The sequence below is a fragment of the Juglans regia genome, chromosome 13, assembly GCF_001411555.2.
Source record: "Juglans regia cultivar Chandler chromosome 13, Walnut 2.0, whole genome shotgun sequence".
Lineage (NCBI taxonomy): Eukaryota > Viridiplantae > Streptophyta > Magnoliopsida > Fagales > Juglandaceae > Juglans > Juglans regia.
Window position 1 is genome coordinate 13,977,672 of NC_049913.1, and position 24,232 is coordinate 14,001,903.

Consider the following 24,232-nt stretch of genomic DNA (forward strand, 5'->3'; position numbering starts at 1 on the left):
ACAGCCGCAATCTGGTTTAGTTGGTTTGCAAGATAGTACGGAGTTGGCAGGGACATCCGACCCCAGTACGGAGCCTCACACCCGCTACCTTTGCCTCGGGAATCCCTCGGCCAGGTATAAATACCCCTTTCCCTCAGCCAAGGGAGGAATCACACTCCTTAATACTTCAAATCTCATCCTCCTTGATTGATTATTTCTCTCTTTCTCTCTTTCTCTCCTTTCCTACAACTAACTTAAGCATCGAAGTTACAACGGCCCACGAGGCCCCATTCTCTCTCTCAACAGGAACCAGGTCCCGAGCTCAGCATCATGGAGTTGCCTAGGCTGCGAAACACAACATCAATAGTGGCACTGTCTATGAGATCTCTTTGTTTGCTAGAGTAGTGTGTCCTTCGCATGCCGGCAACAACGAGCTCACAAGCCTCACGTCGTGAAGAAGAACAACCCGAAACGATGGAAGCAAGAACCAACAAGACCTTGCTAAACATCCTAAAAAAGAAGCTGGGAGATCAGAAGGGGAAATGGGCTGAAGAGCTCCCTAGTGTGTTGTGGCCTACCGAACGTCTGTCAAGACCCCCACAGGAGAAACACCCTTCGTGCTTGTATACGGTACCGAAGCTATAATTCCAACAAAGGTGGGGATGCCCACGTATCGAGTTCAACACTTCAACCCAGCCTACAACGAAGAAGGATTAAAAGAAAACCTGAATCCCCTAGAAAAAAAGCGAGAGGAGACATCGAGTTAAAAGACGACCAACAAAAGGAAAGTGGAATAGTACTTTAACAAGCGAGTCCGACCCCGAGCCTTCAAGGTAAGGGACTTGATTCTGAAGCAGACGAGAGTCACCACCCAAGAAGAAGGAAAGCTAGGTCTCTGATGGGAAGGGCCCTTTGTGGTGACGACTAGCCAAAGACCCAGCACTTACCGATTGAAGGACCAGGAAGGTCGCGAATTACCCCATCCATGGAACGCCGAGCAATTGAGAAAGTATTAAAGACCACGGGTTTGCCCGACTATGTAATCAACAACTTATGAATAAGAAAATGTGATTTCATCTCCATTCGCCTTTATTGAAAAGCTTGGGTCATACAAGCCAAGTCTCTGGACTGGCCGTGATGCATTGGCTAAGAGCCAGAGTGTTTCAAGTTCTGCCCACCCACAACCAGTCAGACATAAGTCCCTTGATTTGACGACCTTTGTGCTACAAGCCCAGTATCTGGATTGGCCGCGATACATTGGCTAAGGGCCAGAGTCTCCGAGCTCTGCCCTACCCACAGCTAGTGGACACAAGTCCCTTGACTTACCAACCTTCGTGCTACAAGCCCAGTCTCTGGACTGGCCGCGATACATTGGCTAAGGACCAGTGTCTCTCGAGCTTTGCCCCACCCACATCCAGTTGGACACAAGTCCCTTGACTTGCTGACCTTCGTGCTAAAAGCCCAGTCTCTAGACTGGCTGCGATGCATTGGCTAAGGGCCAGAGCCAATCGAGCTCTGCCCCGCCCACAGTCAATCGGAACCAAGTCCCTTGACTTGCCTACCTTCGTGCTACAAGCCAAGTCTCTGCGAGGAGGCTCTGCCCCAACAACAAGTAGGACACAAGTCCCTTGACTTGCCGACATTCGTGCCACAAGCCGAGTCTCTGGATTGGCCTCGATGCATTGGCTAAGGGTTAGAATCTCCCAAGCTCTAACCCACCCATAGCCAGTCAGACACAAGTCCCTTGAGTTGCCGACCTTCGTGCTATAAGCCCAGTCTCTGGACTGGCCGCGATGCATTGGCTACGGACCAGAGTCTCCTTAGCTCTACCCTACCCACAGCTAGTCGGACATAAGTCCCTTGACTTACCGACCTTCGTGCTACAAGCATAGTCTCTAGACTAGCTGCGATGCATTGGCTAAGGGCTAGAGTCTCCCAATCTCTACCCCACCCACAGCCAATTGGACAAAAGTCCCTTAACTTGCCAATTTTCGTGCTACAAGCACAGTCTTTGGATTGGCCTCGATGCATTGGCTAAGGGGCCAGAGCCTACCGAGTTTTGCCCCGCCCACAGCCAGTCAGACACAAGTCCCTTGACTTGCTGACCATCGTGCTACAAGCCAACTCTGGACTGGTTGTAATGCATTGGCTAAAGGGCCAGAGCCTACCGAGCTCTGCCCAGCCCACAACCGCTCAAACACAAGTCCCTTGACTTGCTGACCTTCGTGCTACAAGCCCAGTCTCTAGACTGGTCGAGATGCATTGGCTAAGGGGCCAGAACCTACAGGGCTCTGCCCTGCCCACAGCCAGTCAGACACAAGTCCCTTTACTTGCATACCATCATACTACAAGCCAAGTCTCTGGATTGGATGCGATGCATTGGCACCCCAAAGCCTCCCTAGCTTTGCCCCCCAACAACCAGTCGGACACAAGTACTTTGACTTGCCAACCTTTGTGTCGCAAGGCGAGTTTCTGGACTAGCCGTGATGCATTGGCTAAGGGCTAGAGTCTCCCGAGCTCTGTCCCATCTGTAGCCAGTCAGACACAAGTCCCTTGACTTGCTAAGCTTCGTGCTAAAAGCCCAGTCTTTGGACTAGCTGCCATGCAATTAGCTAAGAGCCAAAGTCTCCCGAGCTTTACCCCACCCATAGCGAGTCGAACACAAGTCCCTTGACTTACAGACTTTCGTGCTACAAGCCTAGTCTCTAGACAAGCCGCGATGCATTGGCTAAGGGCTAGAGTTTCTCGAGCTCTGCCCCACCCACAACCAGTCGGACACAAGTCTCTTGACTTGCCGACCTTCTTGCTACAAGCACAGTCTCTGGATTGGCCATAATGAATTGGTTTAAGGGCCAGAGTCTCTTGAGCTTTGCCCCACCCACAGCCAATCTGACACAGTCACACAAGTCCCTTGACTTGCCGACCTTAGTGCTACAACTCCAGTCTTTGGACTGGCTGCGATGCATTGGCTAAGGGCTAGAGTCTCCCAAGCTCTGTCCCACCCACAACTAGTCGAACACAAGTATTTTGTCGTGCCGACCTTCGTTCTACAAACCCACTCTCTAGACTGACCGTAATGCATTGGATAAGGGCTAGAGTCTCTCAAGTTCTACCCCACTCACAACCAGTAGGACACAAATCCCTTGACTTGCCAACCTTAGTGCTATAAGCCCAATCTCTGGACTGGTTGCGATGCATTGGCTAAGGTCTAGAGTCTCTCGAGCTCTGTCTTACCCACAGCCAGTCAGACACAAGTCTCTTGACTTGCTTACCTTCGTGCTACAAGCCCAATCTCTAGACTGGCTATGATGAATTGGCTAAGGGCTAGAGGCTCTCGAGCTCTGCCCCTAGTGGACACAAGTCCCTTGACTTGGACCTTAGGCTACAAGCCAGTCCCTAGACTCGCCGCAAGATTGAGGTCGGGCCAGAGCCTCCCAAGCTCTGCCCATGTGGCCCCTAGGAAGCGAGTCCTTGGACTCGCCTAGCCCCGTGGTCGTTGTCACAAAGCTAAGGCCTTAAGGTGAAGGCTGAGCTCGCCATGCAAATAACCAGGTCCCGAGCTCAACAGCGTGGAGTGCCCAAGTTGTGAAACACGACATCAACAGGGGGTATGCTTTTGTTCTGATTGATTTATATTCATACCTCCATCCCAATATATATATATATATATATATATATATATATACACACACTAGCGGTGGATCAATGTGATAGACACGTTTGTCCAGTTGGAACAGAAAAAAACGTTTCACTAAAATGTATAAATCTTATGTATAACATTACAACTTTTCAAGACATGGACAACAAACAGTATGATGATTTCATTGTTATGCAATCACTTTAAATGAAAACATTGAATAAGGATTTGAAGAGCTCATTTAAAAAAAAAAATGAGAGAGAGAGAGAGAGAGAGAGAGAGAGAGAGAGAGAGAGAGAGAGAGAGAGAGAATAATAATTCATACCATATGGTATTATTCTTAAAAATAGTCGTACATGAACCTAATCTTAAGCGTGTCATAGTATAAGGAGATGGCCAAATTTATATAAAATTTGTCCAAAAGAAACCTTAAGAGTAATGTTATGATGCTAAATGGGACAATGGGTAAATGGAGAGTGTAAAGGTTAAATGAAATATAAACTGAATGATTTATTGATATGTTTTGGATAATAAGGAAATTTACACGGATGATTTGAGGCTCCCAACCTCCAGATTCTCCAATGCTTAAAGAATTTTTAAATACTATTCTTTTCCCTCCCTTCACTTATATACCCCTAATGTGAATAACAATCTACTGCTCTAGTAGACACTGACGTGTCCCAAATAACATAATCACATTAAAGGAAATAAAGCAAATAACGCTACTTCTAGAAGAAATGTAAAACGTTGTGCTTCAATCAACTACAAGTGAAACGGTGCATATGTTGTTGCTGCGACGTTGCATATTAAGGGCTAAAATGCTTTGCACGACACCCTCTTGCATCAAATTCATAGCAATCCCCTTCCCTTTAAGAACTTTGTCCTCAAGGTTTAGAGTATTTATAGTCTCTTGAATAAGCTGTCATGTGGAGCTGATCTGCTACTACAACATCAAAGGATGGCCACAAAAAAAGCAGAAGAAGAGCAACAAGGGCACCAGAATAAGAAGCTTTACAAGCTGGAGCAAAATCCAATCACTCATGTTGACCAATGGCACCGTCTTAAAATTCTTTAGACCCAAATTGAATAAAAGCATACCCTTTACTCTTCATGCCGGCAACAACTTGCATTTTTTTTGTCTAAGGCATACCCATTTTCTCATGCACATTAAAAAACACATTATATCCAAGGCAGGGTAATACAATCGAGCACCTTACCGATTCATACTAAAAGATGTTTGAGTGTTGATCGATGCCATGAACAAGCTTGTCGTCATTCTCTGAATGGACATAAGCAATGCCTCTTGCTGCCTCTATTGCTCTTATATTTATTTAACTTTCCTTTGCATCAGTGTTATCAAAAAGATTAAATTTTAGCTCATAGATAAGGTCGCTTGCTCCTGCAGAGGAGGTGAAAAGTCCTTCAGGTTCAAGATTAACCTTTGCATTCTTGGCATTTGGCAGTAGCACTATAAGATAAACATTATCCATCCTTTGGGCACCACTCAACGATTGACTAGTGTCACCAGCCTCTGAAAGGTATTGGGCTTCGAACATCTTGATTCGGTTCCCTCTCTTGTGTATTTCATCAAACACCTTATGAGCTACACCCTGGTTTTTAATTCCTTTTGACTCAAATTTGACAGTTTCTTCTAAGATAATGGACATCCCATAGTCACTCAACTTTGCCACCCAATGCTCACTGATCAGAATATTATTTGTCTTCAACCCAAAGGAACCAGGATTAACTCCAACATGTAGGAAGTGCACAACCTTGGTAATGTGCACTAGAACTTCCAATCTCTCTGGCCATTTGAAAACCTTTCCGCAGCTATTCTGATTTAATTTGATTTCATCACTTAGATTCACAACCTCCAGTGTGGCGCCAAGAACTCCAGCTTCATCAGGATGTTTGTCCAGCTCTTTCCTTTGCATTTCAACACGTTGAATATCACCAACCATTGAAAATAATTCTCTAATTTCTATTTCCGAAACAAATGGTGAAATGTTGATGTCCTTAAGTGTTCTTATATATGAAAGAAGGGTTAACCATTTTCATGTCATAGGAGGCTAGGGAACTATTGTAATCCCTTGATCAATATGGTGCCCATAGATGCTGTGAACCTCCTTCAAAGGGACACAGACAGAGAGAAAATTGCATAAGTGTATTGGAGAGATGGATGTAAGGAATCTAAAAATTTTCTTTTTCTGTACAAGCACTGCAACCAACCCAATTCTCACATCAAACACACTATCCATATTGATTTCACTCCCCAAATCCAAAAGGCCAAACTCCACAGTTACAATCCCCTCGAGACTATTGTCGTCATGACCCCAATAGCATACATTTCTCAAAGAACTTCTATGTGCAAGAATCCCACTAATCACACAAATCTGCACTTCCACCATGAAATCCACTACTAGCCTACACCTCACACGCATACCCTTTCCCAACACCTCAACTCTTACCCATGTCACCTGCCCTAACCCTCTTTCCTCACCCTAAACCTGGCATGTTTTATAAGCCTCCTCCCCATCCACTTGGAGCTCAAGAAATCTCCTATCCCTTTTGTTAACAGTCAAGACAGGCGTAATCCTTTCTCTCAAAGCCTATCTAAGCAAGTTTTCAGTCTGGACACAGACACCTTCAACAGAATCAACAACCACAAGAGCACCAAAAATATTTTCCCTAACCTGTTTTTCAGTTGGGTTTGTTAACGTCGTGTTTTGTATGCCTTTGGGCCAGGTTCCAGCAACTTAGGTCTTCAGAACTAAGACTGAAAAAATAAAGAAGGCAATTGGGAGAGGGTGTTCTTAGGGGTGGGGAGTTTCTGATGCCAAAGTTAGTATCATCTTTTCAAAGTTTGTAAATAAGTAAGAGAGTCTAGGGATCAGAGTGGGGTTCTTGTACCTGGGAGTTGCCATTTATATCGGGAGTTTGGGAGGATAGATCGTGTCTTCCCCATGGAGTCTGTGTCCTTCGTACTTTCTTTTTGTCAGAATCCTTTAATGCAGTATGGCTCTGTGACGGTGTTATTCATGTGGCGTGTAGCTTGAGTAGTGGTGCCATTAATGCAGCGTAGTTCTCCAATTTGCCTCACCCCGCTAGCGCTCTTTATAAGGTTCTGGTAGGCTCTGGCATGAGAAGGGAAGTTCTTGCTCTTTATAAGGTTCCAATGGGGCTTTAATTGTATCATTGGCTAGTCCTTTTGGAGTATAGGTTATGTGGCCTGGGCCTTCCATTGGGGCATTGCAAATGGTATCAGAGTCTCTCCCAACCAGAAATGTGGGACTTGAACTATGCCACCTACGACGAACTGACCTGACGAGGACGTCGGTAATATAAGGGAGGTAGATTGTGATACCCCATATAATAAGGATAAGGGTAGGTTGTGTATGAGATCCCAAATTACTTGGGAATGAGAAGTTCTTGCTATTTATAAGGTTCCAATGGGGCTCTAATTGTATCATTAACTAGTCATGTTGGAGTATAAACTATGTGGTTTGGGCCTTTCGTTGAGACGTTACAGTAGTCCTCGCCGACTGATGTCTATGGAGTGCTTTCGAAAACTGGTGACCTTCGCCTATTGTCGTGGGACGGGACAATCTGATTTTTGTGGCAAGTGGGGAGGAGCTCGAGTCGCTTGGAGGCTTGGACTCTATTATTAAGAGGGCAGTGACTGCTACTTCTAGTAATCATGTCGCAGAGGCGGAGCACTAAGTGGAAGGTGGTTTCCTTCTGGATGTTGTAGTCGACTCAGGTTTGAGGGATCCATAACAAGATCCACCCACCCAGGTTGGAATGCGTGCCGAAGAGGTTGTCGACAGGGCTCATTGAACCGAGGTGGCCGCACAAGCGTTTGATGCTGAGGGTTTGGTGGAAGTTATCTCTCATTCGGCTCGACTAGAAATGGGGGGCAGCTGTGCAGAAGCTATCAACCACGTCGCCAAGTGTTTGTTTAGATTTTTCCAAGAGGTTCGGTGACTTTTTTTTTTTCGTCTTTTTCCTTTCTTTCGCTATTTCCTAAATTACCTTTACTGACCACTCCATGTCGGCATCTCTTTTTGTCAGGGTTCCTCTCAGCTAGCGGCCTTCATTGTGATTTGTGGACGGCCAGGAGGCCGTTGTGCAGGAAATCCAGGACCTTTGCGCGATGACCCAGACTACCTTTTGGTGCGCTTGCGGCGTGAGGGAAGAAAGGGAGCGGTTGGAGCAAGAGCCGAGGAGGGTACGACTTGTCTTGGAGGAGGAGAGCAGGAAAACCGAAAAGCTTAACCGTCTTCGGAAGATGCTAAAGAACAAAGTGAAGGAAGACGGCCAGCAGATGGAGCGACTTGTTACATATCTTCGGGGTGACCTGTCCCTGGTGCAATAGGTCGCCTCCCTCCTAGACAGCCAGCTAAAGTCAGTCTCGAGCGTTCGTGATATAGCGTGGGGGCACGGGTGTGCTGAGGGTCTTAGGTCGATGTGGGACCACATCCTGGAGAGACCGCAGCTATGTTTGCGGACTCTCGAGAAATATTTGCGGGACCTTCGCGTTCAGCTGCAAGTTGGGGATGAAAGAGATCCCCGATGCTTTTACGGGTCCTGTCTTCTTGGCCATGTCTGAGCATTTTGCTTCCAAGCCCGACAATCTTGATCCCGATGTCCCTAAGGTTGGTGCTCCCAATGCTGAGGTCTCCGGTCATGTGACTGACGTTGCTACGCCCTAGCTTCTTGGTGTCGCTAATGTTCTTTCTTTTTGCTCTTCTTTCCCTTTCTTTTCCTTTCTGTAAATGTATATACCTGTGCACCGTCGCCATGCGGCTTGCGTGTAACTTTTAATCATAAATGAAATTGCTTTATACTTTTTTGTGTTGGGCTGCTTGTCTTTACGGTGTTCCTTTTTGTCATTTTGCTCTTCCCCGACATTTCCTTCCATGCTTTCCCTTCTTCTTCCTTTTTTTTTTTTTTTTTTTTTTTTTTTTATGGCCGGCCTGGGGAATTTTTTCGCAGGAAATTATGGGCTTGGCTTCAGGCAGGGGGATGATTGTCATACTTACGATCCACTCTACCAATGCCTAACTTATTCCTAATGACCCCACGGGCCAACCGTTCTTTTGCTTGTGCTATCTTTGTTCGCCCTTGTTAGGTAGCTATCCCTTTGGGAATATTAATTGGCTAGCTATGTTTTTCGACTTCTCTTTTACGCCAATTTGTCGTTCGTCTCTTGGATGTGCTTTACCCTGCCTCGTCCCTTTGTTCTTCCCTTTTGTGTTGTTGTGCTTTATTTTGGCATGTAATTGAAAGAGAAGAAGAGAAGTGTTGTCAGTGTTCGTTGGCCTTCGTTTGCTGCCATCAGCTTGGGAGGAGTGGAAATTACCCCTAAGAGTTAAGCTGCACCAGGGAGACTCTGGTTGCCTCCTCAGGGGAGAGCCGAGAAGCATTTTGTTATCCCACCTCTATGCCCCCCTAAGTTGCACTGTGGTCGCCGAGTTGAATATAAATAGACTAGGCTGCTTTTTGTAGTATTAGGGCCGGTGTAGGTTATTCGGGTAGCCATGGGGTTGATCCTGCTCTCCACTTTGGAGAGACAAGATGCCTTTGGCTCAACCTGTCTCCTTGGTCTGCAGGGAGGTAGGCTGTTCGGACAGTTTGGAATTGTACCAGCTCCTATCTGCTGGGGTTGTGCATTTAATCCCTGATTGGAAGATAAGAACATTATCATTATTTTATCCTTAACTTTGTAGGAGTTAGACTTCGTAAACCTGGGCCCTCTGGCCTATGAAGTGATTTGCTTGCCGTTTTTGTCTGGTTGTTGATGTCCGCGTTCCTTGGTATAGTATTCGGGCGGTTGAAGGATCTGGCCTACTCTCCACCGGGGAGAGGTCAGGATGCCTTAGGCCAACATGCCCCTTTAACCCCCTTAACCCTCGAGGAGGTATTTTCTTTGGGCAGCCATGGCCAGCTCTTTCTTTATTGTGATGGGAGTCGGGGTAAGTGTTCAGGCAGCTTAAAGGCTGGACTTGCTCTCCTTTGTGGGAAGGTTTGAGCAGACTCTGGCTCAACTCACCCCTGCTACCCCTCGTGGAGGTAATTTGTTCTGACAATTTGAGACTAAACCCGCTCCCGCTCGTTGACATCATGTAGCCCATTGCTTTGACGCTTCATCTTTAGAGACTTTGTTCATGTCGGGTAGCCGAAAGACTAGACCCGCACTCTATCAGGGAGAGGTCGGGATGCCTCAAGTCAAACCCGCCCATTTGATTCCGTGGGGCTGGTCTGCTCTTTCGTTGTGATGGGATTTGGGATAAGTGTTCAGACAGCCGAAAGGTTGGACTCGCTTTCCTCCTTGGGAGGGTCCAAGCGACCTTCGACTCAACTAGCCCCTACTACCCCGCAGGGAGGTAATTTGTTCGGGTAGTTTAAGACTGAACCTGCTCCCGCTCGTTGACTCCACAGGGAAAGTCAGGCTGACGCTGAGCCCACTCTTTGTTTACAAAGGAGGTCAGGGTAAGTATTCAAACTGCCGGGGGGCTGGACCCTCACTCCTCTACGGGAGGGGTAGAGCAGCCTTTGGCATGACTCATCTTATTGAATCCTACGGGGAGGTAAGTTTTTGGACAGTTTGCAACTGGACCCGCTCCCGCCTGTTGACACTTACAAGGAAGGTATATCTTTGTCTTCGAGCAACTGAGGACTAGCCCACACTCCGCCGCGGGAGGGGTATAACAGTCTTAGGCATTACACTCATCCATTTGGTACCATGCGGGAGAGGTAAGTTCGGACATCAATATAGCTAGTCCGTTCTCCGTCGCAATAGGGGTCGAGGTAAGTAGTTCGTGCCGCCGGCGGGTCATGACCTGCTCTCTGTTGCAGGAGGTGTGGAATAGCCTTGGCCTAGTTCTCCCATTTGGTCCCATTGGAGGTATGCTATTCAGGCAGTTTGAGATTGGACCCACACTCGCTCGTTGATAGCGTAGGGACTATAAGTGTTGGGTAAGGCTGGCGCTGAGCCCACTCTTTGTTGCGACGGAGGGACTATACCGAAGGGCAGGACTCACTCTCCATCGCAGGAGGAGTAGAGCGGCCTTCGGCCTAGCTCTCCCATTGATCCTGCGGGAGGTACGCTGTTATGGCAGTTTGAGACTGGACTCGCTCACGCCTGTGGACACTTGCAAGGAAGGTAAGACTTTGTTTTCAGACCATCGAGGGTTGGCCTGCACTCCGCTACGGGAAGGATGAAGTAGCCTTTGGCGTACTCCTCCTTTTGGTACCTCTGGGGGGGAGGGGGTAACTTTTTAGGACTGTAATGTGGCTGGTTCGCTCTTCGCTGCGATGGGGGTTAAGATAAGTTTTTTGGGCTGTCAGGAGGAGGACCCGCTCTCCATTGCAGGAGAGGTAGAGCGGCCTTTGGCCTTGCTCTCCCTTTGATCCTGTGGGAGGTATGTTGTTCGAGCAATTTGGGACTGGACTAGCTCCCGCCCATCATCTTGTCAGTGTTTTGTCGATAAAGCAAAAGTTCAAAATATATGTGTTGCATTGTTATGGAAAATTATGCCTTTCATTAAATAATAAGAATTTACAGTAGTTAAATAAGGCATTACAAAAGAAAGGGAAATAGAGCCTTCATCTAAAGAGCTTTCGTCCATTTTGTGTCTGCCTCTGGGACCATGCACCTTCCCGCTTCCCTTTGAGCCCAACAAGGTGAGTCACAGACTAAGGCCTGCCAGGGCTCTCCAAGCGGTGCATGACCTATTCCCTCCTGGAGGTGTCGTCCGGGCTAACCCCATCATCCTTCTGCTTCAATTCCTAGACGTAGCATTCCCTCGCCAGGACTTGTTCATCTCGGATTTCTCGAGAGTCGAAATCTTGAAGTAATAGATCGACATGACAGCCTGCAAGCTGTTGAGGGTGGGCCTTCTAATGATGGCGTTGTAGGACGACGGGGTTCTCACCACTAGGAAGTCGACCATGATTGAGGTCGTGCAGGGGGCACTACCTGCAAGGACCGACAAAGTGATGGTTCCCACAGGATGAACCATGTTCTTGGATAAGCCCTTAAGTGGCATGGGGGCTGGATGCAGCCAAGCAGCATATATTCCCATCCTGGTGAAGGCTTCCCAAAACAGGACGTCTGCAGAGCTCCTGTTGTCAATGAGGATTATGTGGGTGGTGAAGTTGGCCACCAACATGGTCACCACCAGTGCATCATCATGGGGGTACAGGACCCTTTATTCGTTTGTCTCCCCAAAGGAGATGACCAGAGTTGGCATTCCCTATCTATGCTTAGCGGGGTGGTATTTTGCCGAATACACCTCGTGGTACCAAGCTCGCCTAGCTTGTGCCTTCCTGCTAGAGGAAGAAGTGCCCTCGCTTGGGAATCCTCCAGCTATGGTTTGGATTTCCCTGAATGGAGGTCCCCCCCGCGGTGGTGAGCGGGGCCGATCTTGTTGCGGCCCTCTTGATGGTGGTGGTTGTCGAGGGCTTTCTTCCCTTTTGTGCAGGTCGACTCGGTCTGCGCTCCTTTCCCTCGACCTTTCCATTCTTTCCTGTTCTAGTCTCAGGGCGAGGGGATAGTGTCGCCTCATCTGCTCCGCATGCTCCCTTATCCCTTGTTGGGAGAAGTACTTCTCGGTGTTGTGCAAGGTGGACCTATGGTCTGTGCAGTAGTGGGAAGCAATGCCTCGGTCCTCATCTTCTCTGGTGGCAGAGGTATTGGCCTCGTGGATGGTGAATGCGGGTCAGTCGAATCGAGGTCTCGATCTTCTCATCAGAGTTTCCTCCCTTATCTTGTCTTGGGAACTATTCTCTGGCTTCTCGTGGGCCTTAGCCTTAGGTGGGGCCCTTGCCTTCCTCTCCGCTCGTTCCAGCTTCTTTCTTGGCTTCGTCAGAGCCCAAATAGTGTCCTCAGTATTGACAAAGTTGTCGATGATCCATGAACTCCCACAGCGTCATGAAAGTCCTCATCGCCAGCTTGCCCATGAACTGGGATCATGGTCATATCCATCCCAGAAGCGCTGCTAGGGTTATCTTCTCGTCCTGGTCGTCGTTGGCCATGTGCTCCTTGTTGAACTGGGACAGGTAGGTCTTCAGGCTTTCCTCCTCTCCCTGCTTGATGGTGAGGAGGTATGCTACTGGGAGCCACCTTCTCTAACTCGACATGAACTGGGTCAAGAATAGTCAGGCCAGCTCGCCAAAACTATCTACGGATCCAGGTGCCAGAGACCTTAACCATACTTGTGCTGGCCCTTTCAGGGTCAGCGGGAACGACCTACATGCCACTTCGTCCAGGAAACCATGCAACGTCATGTGAGCCATGAAGGTTTCCCAGGTGCTTAAGGGGGTCCCTCCCTCCATCGTACATCTCCATGGTTGAGACCCTGAACTTCAACGGTAAGGACACAACAATCACCTTTTCTGTGTAGGGTAGACCAGTGCTAGTGAGCAGTTGGTCCACCGACAACGGTATGTCTACTTTTTTGGCAATCTCTTCGTACTTTCCCTTGATATTGCAGAGCTCGTCCTGCATGTTCTTCCTTTCCTCTTCCACGTTTGCCCCAACTCCCATGTTTTGGGACCCTAAGTGCTCGCTATCGCTGGGCTTTGCTCCTCGTTCTGCCCTTGTTGAGGCATTATGAGCTCCTCGTTCTTTTTGCGAAGTGTTTGCACCTCGTCAATCAACTTCGTCACCCAGTCTTCCATAGCTTTCAGCCTTGCTTCCATGGTTTCCTTTACGTCTCTTCTGAGTTGTCCAAAATGGGTTGTCGCATGCATACGAGATACACGCATGATCTATAACGATCTCATAGACGGCACCACTGTAAACTTCATGTTTCGTACACCTTTGGGCTAGGTTCCAGCAACTCAGGTCTTCAGAACTGGGCCTGCAAAAATAGAAAAGAAGGCAACTAGGAGGGGGTGGCATTGGGGCCGGGGAGTCTTTGATGCCAAAGTTAGTATCGTCTTTTGGAAGTTTGTAAATAAGTAAGAGAGTCTAGGGATTAGAGGGAGGTTTCTCGTATCTGGGAGTTTCTATTTATAACGGGATTCTGGAGGACAGACCGCATATGCTCCCATGGAGTTCGTATCCTTTGTACTATTCATTTTGTTAGAGTCCTTTAATGAGGCGTGGCTCTGCGATACGTCATTAATGTGGCATGTAGCTCGGAAAATAGTGTCATTAATGCAGCATGGTTCCCCGATTTGCCTCACCCTGCTGGCGTCCTGGTTCATCGATGTCTCCATGTTCGAGGATCGAGGGTTCCCCTTACTTCCCACCCGTTTACGCGGACAGGTACTCAAGGGCTGGACATTGTTCGAGGGGTCTCCAGGTCGATGAGTCTCATCCCCCTACAGTACACTCCCTCATGGAGGTTGCGTCCAGGGGAGTCTACTCGTGGGCTGAGCCGAAGAGTCTACTTGTTCTTGGCTGGGCCTTTGCTTCTTGTTCCTTTAGGGCTCGTTTGTTTTCAGAGATGAGATGAGATGAGTTGAGATTAAAGTTAAAAAGTTGAATAAAATATTGTTAGAATATATTTTTTAATATTATTGTTGTTTTGGGATTTGAAAAAGTTGAATTGTTTATTTTATTTTGTGTGGAGATTTGAGAAAGTTGTAATGATGAGGTGAGATGAGATGAGATGAGATGAGATGTTTTTAAAAAACAAACAAGGCCTTAGTTTCCATTCTCAGGCCCGCTAAGACATGAGGGAACCCCTTTTAAGATCAATGAGAAACTGACCTAGGTTCACATAGAACGAGAAGAGAAAGGTGGAGCCACTACCATATTGGATTGCAGTAGATGCCCATTTTTCTTGTAGCTACTCGAATCACTTGATTTGTACTTAGCCTAGGAATAATATGTCACTAAGAGATGGCAATTGGATGATGGCACCCACATATTAGAGCTACCGATGTAAAAAATTACAGAGAAATTTTGAGGGGGAGTACCGATACCAATCACAACATAGTATTGAGCCTCAACGTAGTTCTTTACAACAACAATTTCTGTGTTCTGGAGGGTCCCTTCGTCATCAACCTCAATAGCAATTTCTGGGTTCTCATAGATCGAGCAGATAAGGGTAGAGTCATTCGCCATTAATCTTCAGCTGAGCAGAGAGACTATGAGGTGGCTCTTGATCGGCTTTACGCTTGGCGTACATGGTGCAGTCGAGCTCCTCCGTGCTGAATGCAGCTTCATTTTAATGAGTTCTGGTTGTGTCGGGTTCGTTTGTACCTTGTTGACTGTAGCACTTCGACGAGACAAGAGGTGAGAAGCGGAAAGGAAGTTAATGAAGATGAGGAATCAGATTGAAGAGGTTGAGAAACTAGGGTTGGGGATTTTTTTGTTACTAGGAGAGTGAATGACGCCTCCTGGCCATGGAGGATGTCATATGAGATGTGGCTGTTGAGGAATAATCCCACATTGACTGTGGACAAGGTCTTGGGCATGTTTATAAGTAATGAGCAATCCTCTCTTATATAACCGGTTTTATGAGATGAGTTAGGCCCATAAATTTCATCATGGTATCAGAGCCTGCCACAGGACAAATGTGGGCCTACACTACTTACCCCGTGACAAGGACCAGAAAAAATACTGGTCTGCACGTGAGGGAGGGTGTTGAGGAATAATCCCACATTGACTGTGGACAAGGTCTTGGGCATGTTTATAAGTAATGAGCAATCCTCTCTTATATAACCGGTTTTATGAGATGAGTTAGGCCCATAAATTTCATCAGTGGCCCTTTCCCCAAGTATACCTTATTTCCCCCAAAACAACAGAGCTAAGTTGTGGTTGAGCGATTTTCAGGACTTCTAGAATGCCTACGTTGGCTAGGTTTTGTGGTGAGGACAGAGTGTTGTAGAGAATGGCCCCAATCGCTGGGTCTCCTCCTTTTCAGTCATGGTGTGATTTTTTCTACGTACAGGATCTAAGTGGAGAAAAGGAAGAGGGAATTCTTTGGGAGAAACTTTCGTTGACATCGCCACAATCTCTACCACCTCTTCTGCACTTTCTACCTCCTCCTCCGCAACATGATCTTTCCATTCCATGAATGATTGCTTGAAAACCTTGTAATTTTCATGGTACCGGTCGACCAAATCCTTGAGCCGCTGAAGCACTTCAAAAATATTTTCCATGAGCAACAAATTTTCTTATTGTTTTTTGAATCTTACTCTATCCTCCACGTATGGCTCTAAATACCAATTGTTATGATGCTAAAAAGGGATAGTGGGGAAATGGAGAGTATAAAGGTTAAATGAAATGTAAACTGAATGATATATTGATCTATTTGGATAGTAGGGAAATTTACAGAGGGATGATTTGAGGCTCCCAACCTCCAGATTCTCCAATGCTTAGAGACTTTTCAGATACTATTCTCTTCCCTCCCCTTCACTTATATATACCCCCAAATGTGAATAACAAACTACTGCTCTAGTAGACACTCGTGTCCCAAATAACAGAATCAAAATAAAGCAAATAAAGCAAATAACACTACTTCCAGAAGAAACGTAAAACGTTGTGCTTCAATCCACTACAAGTAAAACGGTGCATTCCAATATGCTGTTGCTGCGGCGTTGCATATTAAGGGTTAAAATGCTTTACATGGCACCGTCTTGCATCAGCTTCATAACAAGTAAAAATGTAATTTTATTTAAGAGACAATACAATTTAATTAATACAAAATAGACCAACAAAAAATGACGAAAAAAAAAAAAAAAAAAAGAAAGACACAAGTCATCTCAATGAGAACTTCGATAGTTTTGTCTGCCAAACAAAAAAATATTTTAGATCCTCGTTGACAAAAAAGGTAGTACATTAAAGTTTCGAACACAAACCTCAAAGATAGAGGTGCTTTTACCAATGAAAGACATTAGAACCTCAAGGACAAAGAGGTAATTTTGCTTACCGAAGACAAACATAAAAAAAATGGTAATTTTCTATTGATCATCAACCACAAACCTCGATAAAAATAAATAAATACATTTTCCATAAAAGACAAAAAGGTAATTTTCCCTTAAATATATTATTAACGAACGTAAAGATAAAAATGTAATTTTCTCATCAAACAAAATACACTATTGAGTAGGGGTGTAACCGGTCCGGTCCGGTCTGGTTTTGGACAAAATTTAGGACCGAACCGGTATGTACCGGTTTTGTATTTTTCAAAACCGATTACGCCCCGATTACCCTCCTAAACCGGTACTTCCGGTTTTACCAGTTTCCGGTCCGGTCCGGTCCGGTTTTCCGGTTTTTTTTAAATGTAAAAAACATATAATAAAGTGTTAATTCTTATTATAAAATATTATTAAAAATTTAATATATATATTATGCTTAAAGCATATGATCAATTAAATTTTTATCTTTAAGATTAAACTTTTATTTTATAAATTATAACAACATTATCTTATATATAATTATATTAATAACATATGATCAAATAAATTACAAATGTTCATATTTAAGATTAACATTTTATGTTATTATTTATAAATTATAATATAAAATTTTTTCATATATGATATATAATTATATATATTATATATAAAAATTTAACATATAATTATATATTATATATATAAATATTTTGTATAATATATAAATTAATTTTTATATTTTTTTTTCCAACCGGTCCGGTTCGGTCCGGTCCGGTCCCAAAAACTACGGAACCGAAACCGGACCGGAACCGGCCGGTTTTCATAAAATAGGAACCGGTTCCGGACCGGACCGGTTCAAAACCGGACCAACCGGTCCGGTTCGGTCCGGTCCGGTCCGGTTTTCCGGTTTCCCGGTTTAAATTTACACCCCTACTATTGAGGCCGGATCCGAATAGAAGATTATTCTGATGGCTAACTAAATAACGGAAGTTAGAGATTAAAATTGATACACTATTGAAGCCGGATCTGAATAGAAGATTATTATGATGGATAGCTAAATAACGGAAGTTAAAGATTGAAATTAAGAAAAATCGCAAATAGAGATAAACTCTGAGGTTAAGATTTTAATATAAAATAAATCAATCCCCATTTCTTAATCCCACAAACCAGGCTTAAATAGCTAATGAAAAATGACCAATCAATAATTAAGGCAAAACAATAAAATATAGAATAAGATAATTATGATTAAGATCTAGCTATGAATTTGAAATAAAATCGTTACTAAAGATAAACATAAAAAAAAAAAAAAACCAAAAATGAAAAAGTTTACTAAAGTAGACATTTCGAAGGTAAATAAAAATAAATAAAAAAAAAGGGCTGACTTTGGGGTCGACAAGGTGCCCACCAAGCGGAGCATGGTAACTACGACGTGCGCCGAATAGAGCTTTCTAGATTGGGGTCATATGCACAATTCTAACACCTGTAGTTAAAGTTATAGTTAAAATACAGATAATTGCCACTTATCCTCACCCAACCGAAGGATAAGTCTCCTCGCCCAAATCTGCCGCTCCTCGCCTAATTCTTTATCTCTTCCCACCAGTTTTGCGTTGATCTACCTTCTCAAAATAGTCCAGTGCTTTAACGTCGCATCTGTCAGCTAAGCCTCATCAGTCTTGGATTCAGACTCAAATTCCCCTACATCAGCCTCCTCTGGTTGAAAAGAACTCCCCGGGTTGGAAAGAATTGACGCCAGATCAAAATATAAGATTATTCCGACGACTAGCTAAACAACAAAAGCTAGAGATTGAGCTTGAGCTTGAGAAAAATTGAAAAATAGAGATAAACTATGAGGTTAAGGTTTTAATATAAAATAAATCAATCCCCCTTCCTGAAGCCTACAAGCCGGACTTAAATAGTTAACGAAAAATGGCAAATCAATAATTAAGAAAAAATTATAAAATACGGAATAAGATAATTATGACTAAGATCTAGCCTAAGAATCTGTAATAAAATCGTTACTAAAGATAAACATTATCATAAAATAAAATTAACCAAAAATGAAAAAGTTGACTAAAGTTGACGTTTTAAAGGTAAAAAATGGCTGATTTTGGGGTCAACAAGGAGCCCACCAAGCGGAGCATGCTGACCACGACATGCACGCCGAAGAGAACTTTCCGGATTGGGGTCATAAGCGTGATTCTGACACTTGTAGTCAAAGTTATAGTTAAAGTACGAATGTCGCCACTTCTCCTCACCCAACTAAGAGATAAGTCTCATCGTCCATCCAATGGATAAGTCTCCTCACTTTCTAAGGGTTAAGTCTCCTCGCCCAAATCTACTCCTCGCCCAATTCTTTATCTCTTCTCTCCAGTTTTGCTTTGGTCTACTTTCCCGAAGTAGTCCAGTGCTTTTAATGTCGTATCTGCCAGTTTTGCTCTGGTCGTATCTATCAGCTGAGCCTCATTGGCCTCAGATTCGGACTCAAATCCCCATGCATCAACTATTCACGTGGGATAGCGGTTTAACCGCCCTGGCATCTAGTCCACTGCCAGTGAAGTGCAAAAACATGCCAAGTTTTACATTAAAAATTCTGCAATGAGCTAGCTAAAATGCTAAAATTTCAAAAGTGGGACTTTGGGCTACAGTGAATGGAAGGCAAAAGTCATATTTGGTGTCTACTATTTGGGAGTTAAAAGTATATTTTATTTAATTAAAATCATTATCTGCTTCTTTGTTTTGTCTTGCATAATTCATTTATGGTCCCTTTCTCTCACTTAAAAATTAAATTATTAATTAACATATAGTCAGTATAATTTTAAAATATAAAAAAATAGAAAAAAATTATTATTATTAAAAGGATAATATTTTATTACTATTTTAACTAATAGATGAATAATCTAATGTGAGATTCTCTCTTAAATGAAAAAGACAAAAGGTAAAATATGTGATTTTAATCTAATTTTACTTTTATCTTTGTGCACATCATTACTAGTGCTCTTAGATATAATTAGATTGAAGTAATAAACAAAGGAAAATAAAAAAAGTCAAACATAGACTAGCCTTTTTGTTAAGAATGTATTTCATACCACCAATCGCAACGATGACACCTGCAGCAACGAAGAGACGGCACTGATTGCCTTGTGTAAACTTTGATGCTTAAGTCAATAGTTATATAAGAATAAGTATATAAAAAATAGAGATCATTATAGAAGATGTTACCTTCACCGCGTTATTTATAGAAGGATGTGGCGTGGTGGCGAATAACTCTAATCGCCAGTCCTTTGTACTTATCCTTCACGATCCATCATTTAAACGGAGAGGATATCTTCTGTTTTGTAGGAGTTATCTTATACAAGATATTCGTACTCTGTCTTGGGCCTTATCCCCATTATTCGGGGTTATCTCACTCGTAATTGCGGTTGTGAGTCCTTTGCCTATAGGGCTCTTAGCCTCAAGCCTTCCATAGGTCTTCCCAGGCTAGCGGATGGGCTCGGCCTCAGATATAGGCTTGGCCTTAGACAGGCTCTTAGCCCAGGCGTCGAAATGTCCCCTCCAGTTTTCTTGTCTTTTTCTTGAGTCATGCTAGGTTGTCATCCAGCAATGAGCGTTGGGCGTGCCGCCTAGCACAAATTTGTATTTTTATTTGTATTTGTATTTTTATATTTTTTTAACATATTTAAATATTTTAAAAAAATAAAAAATACATCAATACACTAAAAGTCATTTCCTTAATCATTAAATAAAAAAATTCAAGAAATTTAAATACTTAAGCGGTCAAAATGAGGGATAAACTCAGATAACATACTAGCATTTTACTTTGTCTTTTAACATCACCCTTCGATACTGGGATTGCAGGCAACAAACATGGCAGCTTTACTTTAGCACGCGAGATCTGTTGCAAAATCTTTAGTACCCCCTAAAATCTGGTTGAAATTTTTAATAAAGAAAAGATTTATTCATCATCTATTTATTTATTATTTATTTTTTTATCATCCTTTCATCATCTTATAATATGGTATTAGATGATATGTTTACAAGTAAAATATAATAAATAGTCTATAATCATCTATTACCATATTATAAAATGATAAGAGAATAATAAAAAAAAGTGACTATGAGTAACATTATTCTATAATAAAACGAAAATGCTATTTTGATCGATGGACTAGACCGATAGAGTATATATTATTATTATTATTATTATTATTATTATTAATAAAAAAGAATTATTAATAAATATATATTTTAAAAAAATATTTTAATATTTAAAAGAAAAGAGAAAAAACTACAAATACAGTAATCCCTTTTATCAATCAATTCTTCTATATGCAACTGTCGGTGCAAAACTAGCGCGGAACCGACTAACTTATAGTTTATTAAAAAAAAAAAAAACTGAAAATGAATGAAATGTTCAGAAAGGGAGGAAAATGGAACCAAAATCAAGCCGAAGCTCGAGCTGAACCTAGAGACCCAGAGACCCATCCTCGGAAGGATTCCGTCTGTCGTCGTCGCCACCAACTGAAGAACTGGTTGTTGCGGTCACCGTTTGTCACACATTCTGCATCTGAGCCGCCGTCGACGAGGGATTCCCCTTGATTTCCAGATCTGTTTCTTCCCCTGTCATGTTGAGTATTTGTTTCTCTTCTTTTAGCTTTAATTTTCTGTTATTCTTCACCCATTCTCATGTATGTCTTTTACTGGTGAGTAAAGATCCAATGAAGTTCTTGACACCTGATGTTCCAGACAATGAGAGTTTCGTGCTTTGGGTATATGTTACAGTTATAATACTCTTAGCTATTCTTTTTTAGTGCTATTTGTCTAGAACTTCATGTTTAAGTTGGTGTTCTAATGTGGGAGCCTTGTCAATTTTTAAACTATTTTGAGTGATTTGTTTCAGTTTTTGACCATGTAAAAAATCCTCGGAAATAACTCTCGAGGTTTTTTGGTTTGGGGGCTTCGCCCCTATGTGAGTTGCTTTGGTAACCACTGTTTTTTTGAGTAAATTTTATTGGATGAGATTGCAATGGTATGTGTGATTGGTTCTTATTAATGGCCAGACTGGTAGCTTTTAATGTGGTTTGAGTTATACAATATTGCTATTGACAAGATGCATTTGTCTCCCTCTCAGCATGGAAAAAGAAAAAGAACATCCATTTACCCTAAGACCATCTAGCTCAATTCCTCCATCTACGGTATGTTATTTTATTTGCAATATATCAATAATATTAGATTCGAGATTAGTTTATATTTATTTTTTGAACACATCAATAATTTATCTAAACACATTTTAGGACATGCCATCAACTTCTCCAAACATCCCAATGCACGGTTACTATGGACCAGCGCCTGTGTGGTCACCGGGTTTTCTCCTATTTCTCGCTGTCAACCAATATCCAAGCAACCTACAGGTGTTGATGTCATGTTTTGCATTTAATTTTAATAAGTTGGTTTTTTTGAAGAGTTGAATCACGGCTCTGGTTTTCTTGAAGAGTTTAATTGCAATTTTTTTTTTTCAATATGCTAGAATGCTAGTTACACATTTCAACATGGCAGTGAAAGCCAATTGTCTCTCAGCAATACTTCTGTTACAAGCAAATTTCTTGGTATGGAGGATAATAGACCCGATTTTGGGAAAAGTGAATCGACAGCTACATCTTCTAGAGTTGAAGAAATTCATTCTGATAGACCAGATGCACACGAAACTGAGTACGGCAGTGCCAGAATATTTGAGAAAGTGCAAATGGATGGTGATGATGAGCCAGTTTTCGAGATGGAGTTTAATTCCTTAGAAGATTTAATGAGTTATTATAAGGAATATAGTAAGAAATGCTGGTTTGGGATGATGAAAAAAAAGAGTGAGAGGGGAGAGGATGAGACTGTTAGATATGTCACAATTGCCTGTGCCCGTGGAGGGAAGGCCCGGAATAGGATTGTGAATGTCGCAAACCCACGTCCGACAGCAAAGACGGAATGTAAGACAAAAATTAATGCCATAACAGTTGCTAATGGAAATTTTCGGTTGACTACAGTTCACAATATCCATAACCACGGCCTCAGTCCAAAGAAATCTCGCTTCTTTCGATATAATAGAGAAGTGAGTGAATATGCTAAAAGAGTCCTATATATGAATGATTTGGCCGGCATCCGAATGAATAAGAGTTTCGAGTCTCTTGTTGTTGTCGCAGGTGGTTTTGAGAACCTCCCGTTTTTTGGAAAAGAATTTTCGTAACTACATCGACAAGGCACGACATCTATGATTGGGTGCTGGTGGTGCTGGAGCGCTTCAAGACTACTTCTTGCGGATGCAGTACAAAAATCTGGGATTTTTTGCACTAATGGACTTGGATGATGACGGGAGGTTAAAAAATATATTTTGGGCAGACCCTCATAGTAGAGCAGCCTACCAATATTTCGGGGATGTCGTAACTTTCGACACCACATACTTGACGAACTGATATGGGATGCCCTTTGCGCCATTTGTTGGTGTAAACCACCATGGGCAATCAATTTTGTTGGGAGTTGGCTTGATTTCCTCTGAGGATACTGAGACCTTCGTGTGGTTATTCCAAACATGGTTGCAATGTATGGATGGTATAGCACCTAAGGCTATTATCACTGACCAAGACAGAGATATGAAAAATGCAATTGCAATTATTTTTCCAGAAAACCGACATAGATTTTGCCAGTGGCATATCCTGAAGAAAGTTCCTCAAAAGCTTGGCTGTTATGGTTCTTACAAAACTGAAATGAAAACTGCACTGATGAAATGTGTGTATGATACCCAAATGGTGGAAGAGTTTGAAAAATGTGGGATCAGTTGATTAGCACGTACAACTTGCATGAGAATGTCTGGTTGCAGAGTTTATACATTGAGCGTGAGCATTGGGTATCGACATTCTTGAAGAATGTTTTTTGGACTGGAATGAGTACAACGCACCAGAGCAAGAGCATGAATGCCTTTTTTTATGGTTATGCTCATGCTAAGACAAACTTGAAAGAGTTTGTTGATCGGTATGATAATGCCTTGAAAAAGAAGATTGAGAACGAAAATTGTGCGGACTTCCAGTCATTTAATGTCACAATTCCCTGCATCTCTAAATCTCCAATTAAAAAGAGATATCAAGATCTGTACACAAATGCTAAATTCAGGGAAGTTCAACACCAACTTTTCGGCATTATCGACTTGGACCCAGTTTTACATAAGGTGGATGCTTCAGTCAAGACCTATCTGGTAGAGGATGAAGTTCGTGTCGAATATTTCACTAAACTAGTTACACATTCAGTGGATTTTAGTGAGGAAGATGCAGTTGCCAAGTATTCTTGTGGTTTATTTGAAATGAGGGGGATAGTGTGCCAGCACATCTTCGCCGTCCTAAAATGTAATGGGATTAAGACAATACCAAATAGGAACATTCTGGATAGATGTAGGAAAGACATCAAGAGAAGATACACGTTAATCCTCAGCACCTATGACGCAGGGGGATCAACGGGAAAATGCTAATAGATATTCAAGTCTGTTGAATATCTGTTACAAGATGATTACTTGTGCGGCGAGTTCGAAAAAGTATAGTGAGGATGCAACGACTAAGTTAAATGCAATGATTGACTAATATGAAGCGAACCAAGAACCTCCATCGATGACTGAAAAGTGTTTAAATGTTGATGGCATGACAAAGGATACAACTACAATTGGTAGTTCAACAAAAGTACTCAATCCACGTGTTGTGCGAGGAAAAGGTAGACCCCCATCTCTGAGGA

The 24,232-nt window shown here is 43.1% G+C and overlaps 1 protein-coding gene across 1 annotated transcript; it reads left to right on the top strand.

Moving 5' to 3' along the window:
• The first annotated feature begins 23,279 nt into the window (after positions 1 to 23,279).
• Positions 23,280 to 23,975, top strand: LOC109008660 (protein FAR1-RELATED SEQUENCE 5-like). Its single transcript, XM_018988850.2, has one exon. It carries the CDS (start codon positions 23,280 to 23,282, stop codon positions 23,973 to 23,975), a length of 696 nt encoding a protein of 231 aa, XP_018844395.1.
• Positions 23,976 to 24,232: the final 257 nt, after the last annotated feature.

Bases quoted from the DNA above. Each gene is read 5' to 3' on its own strand.
- LOC109008660 (XM_018988850.2), top strand. From the start codon at position 23,280: ATGTGGGATCAGTTGATTAGCACGTACAACTTGCATGAGAATGTCTGG.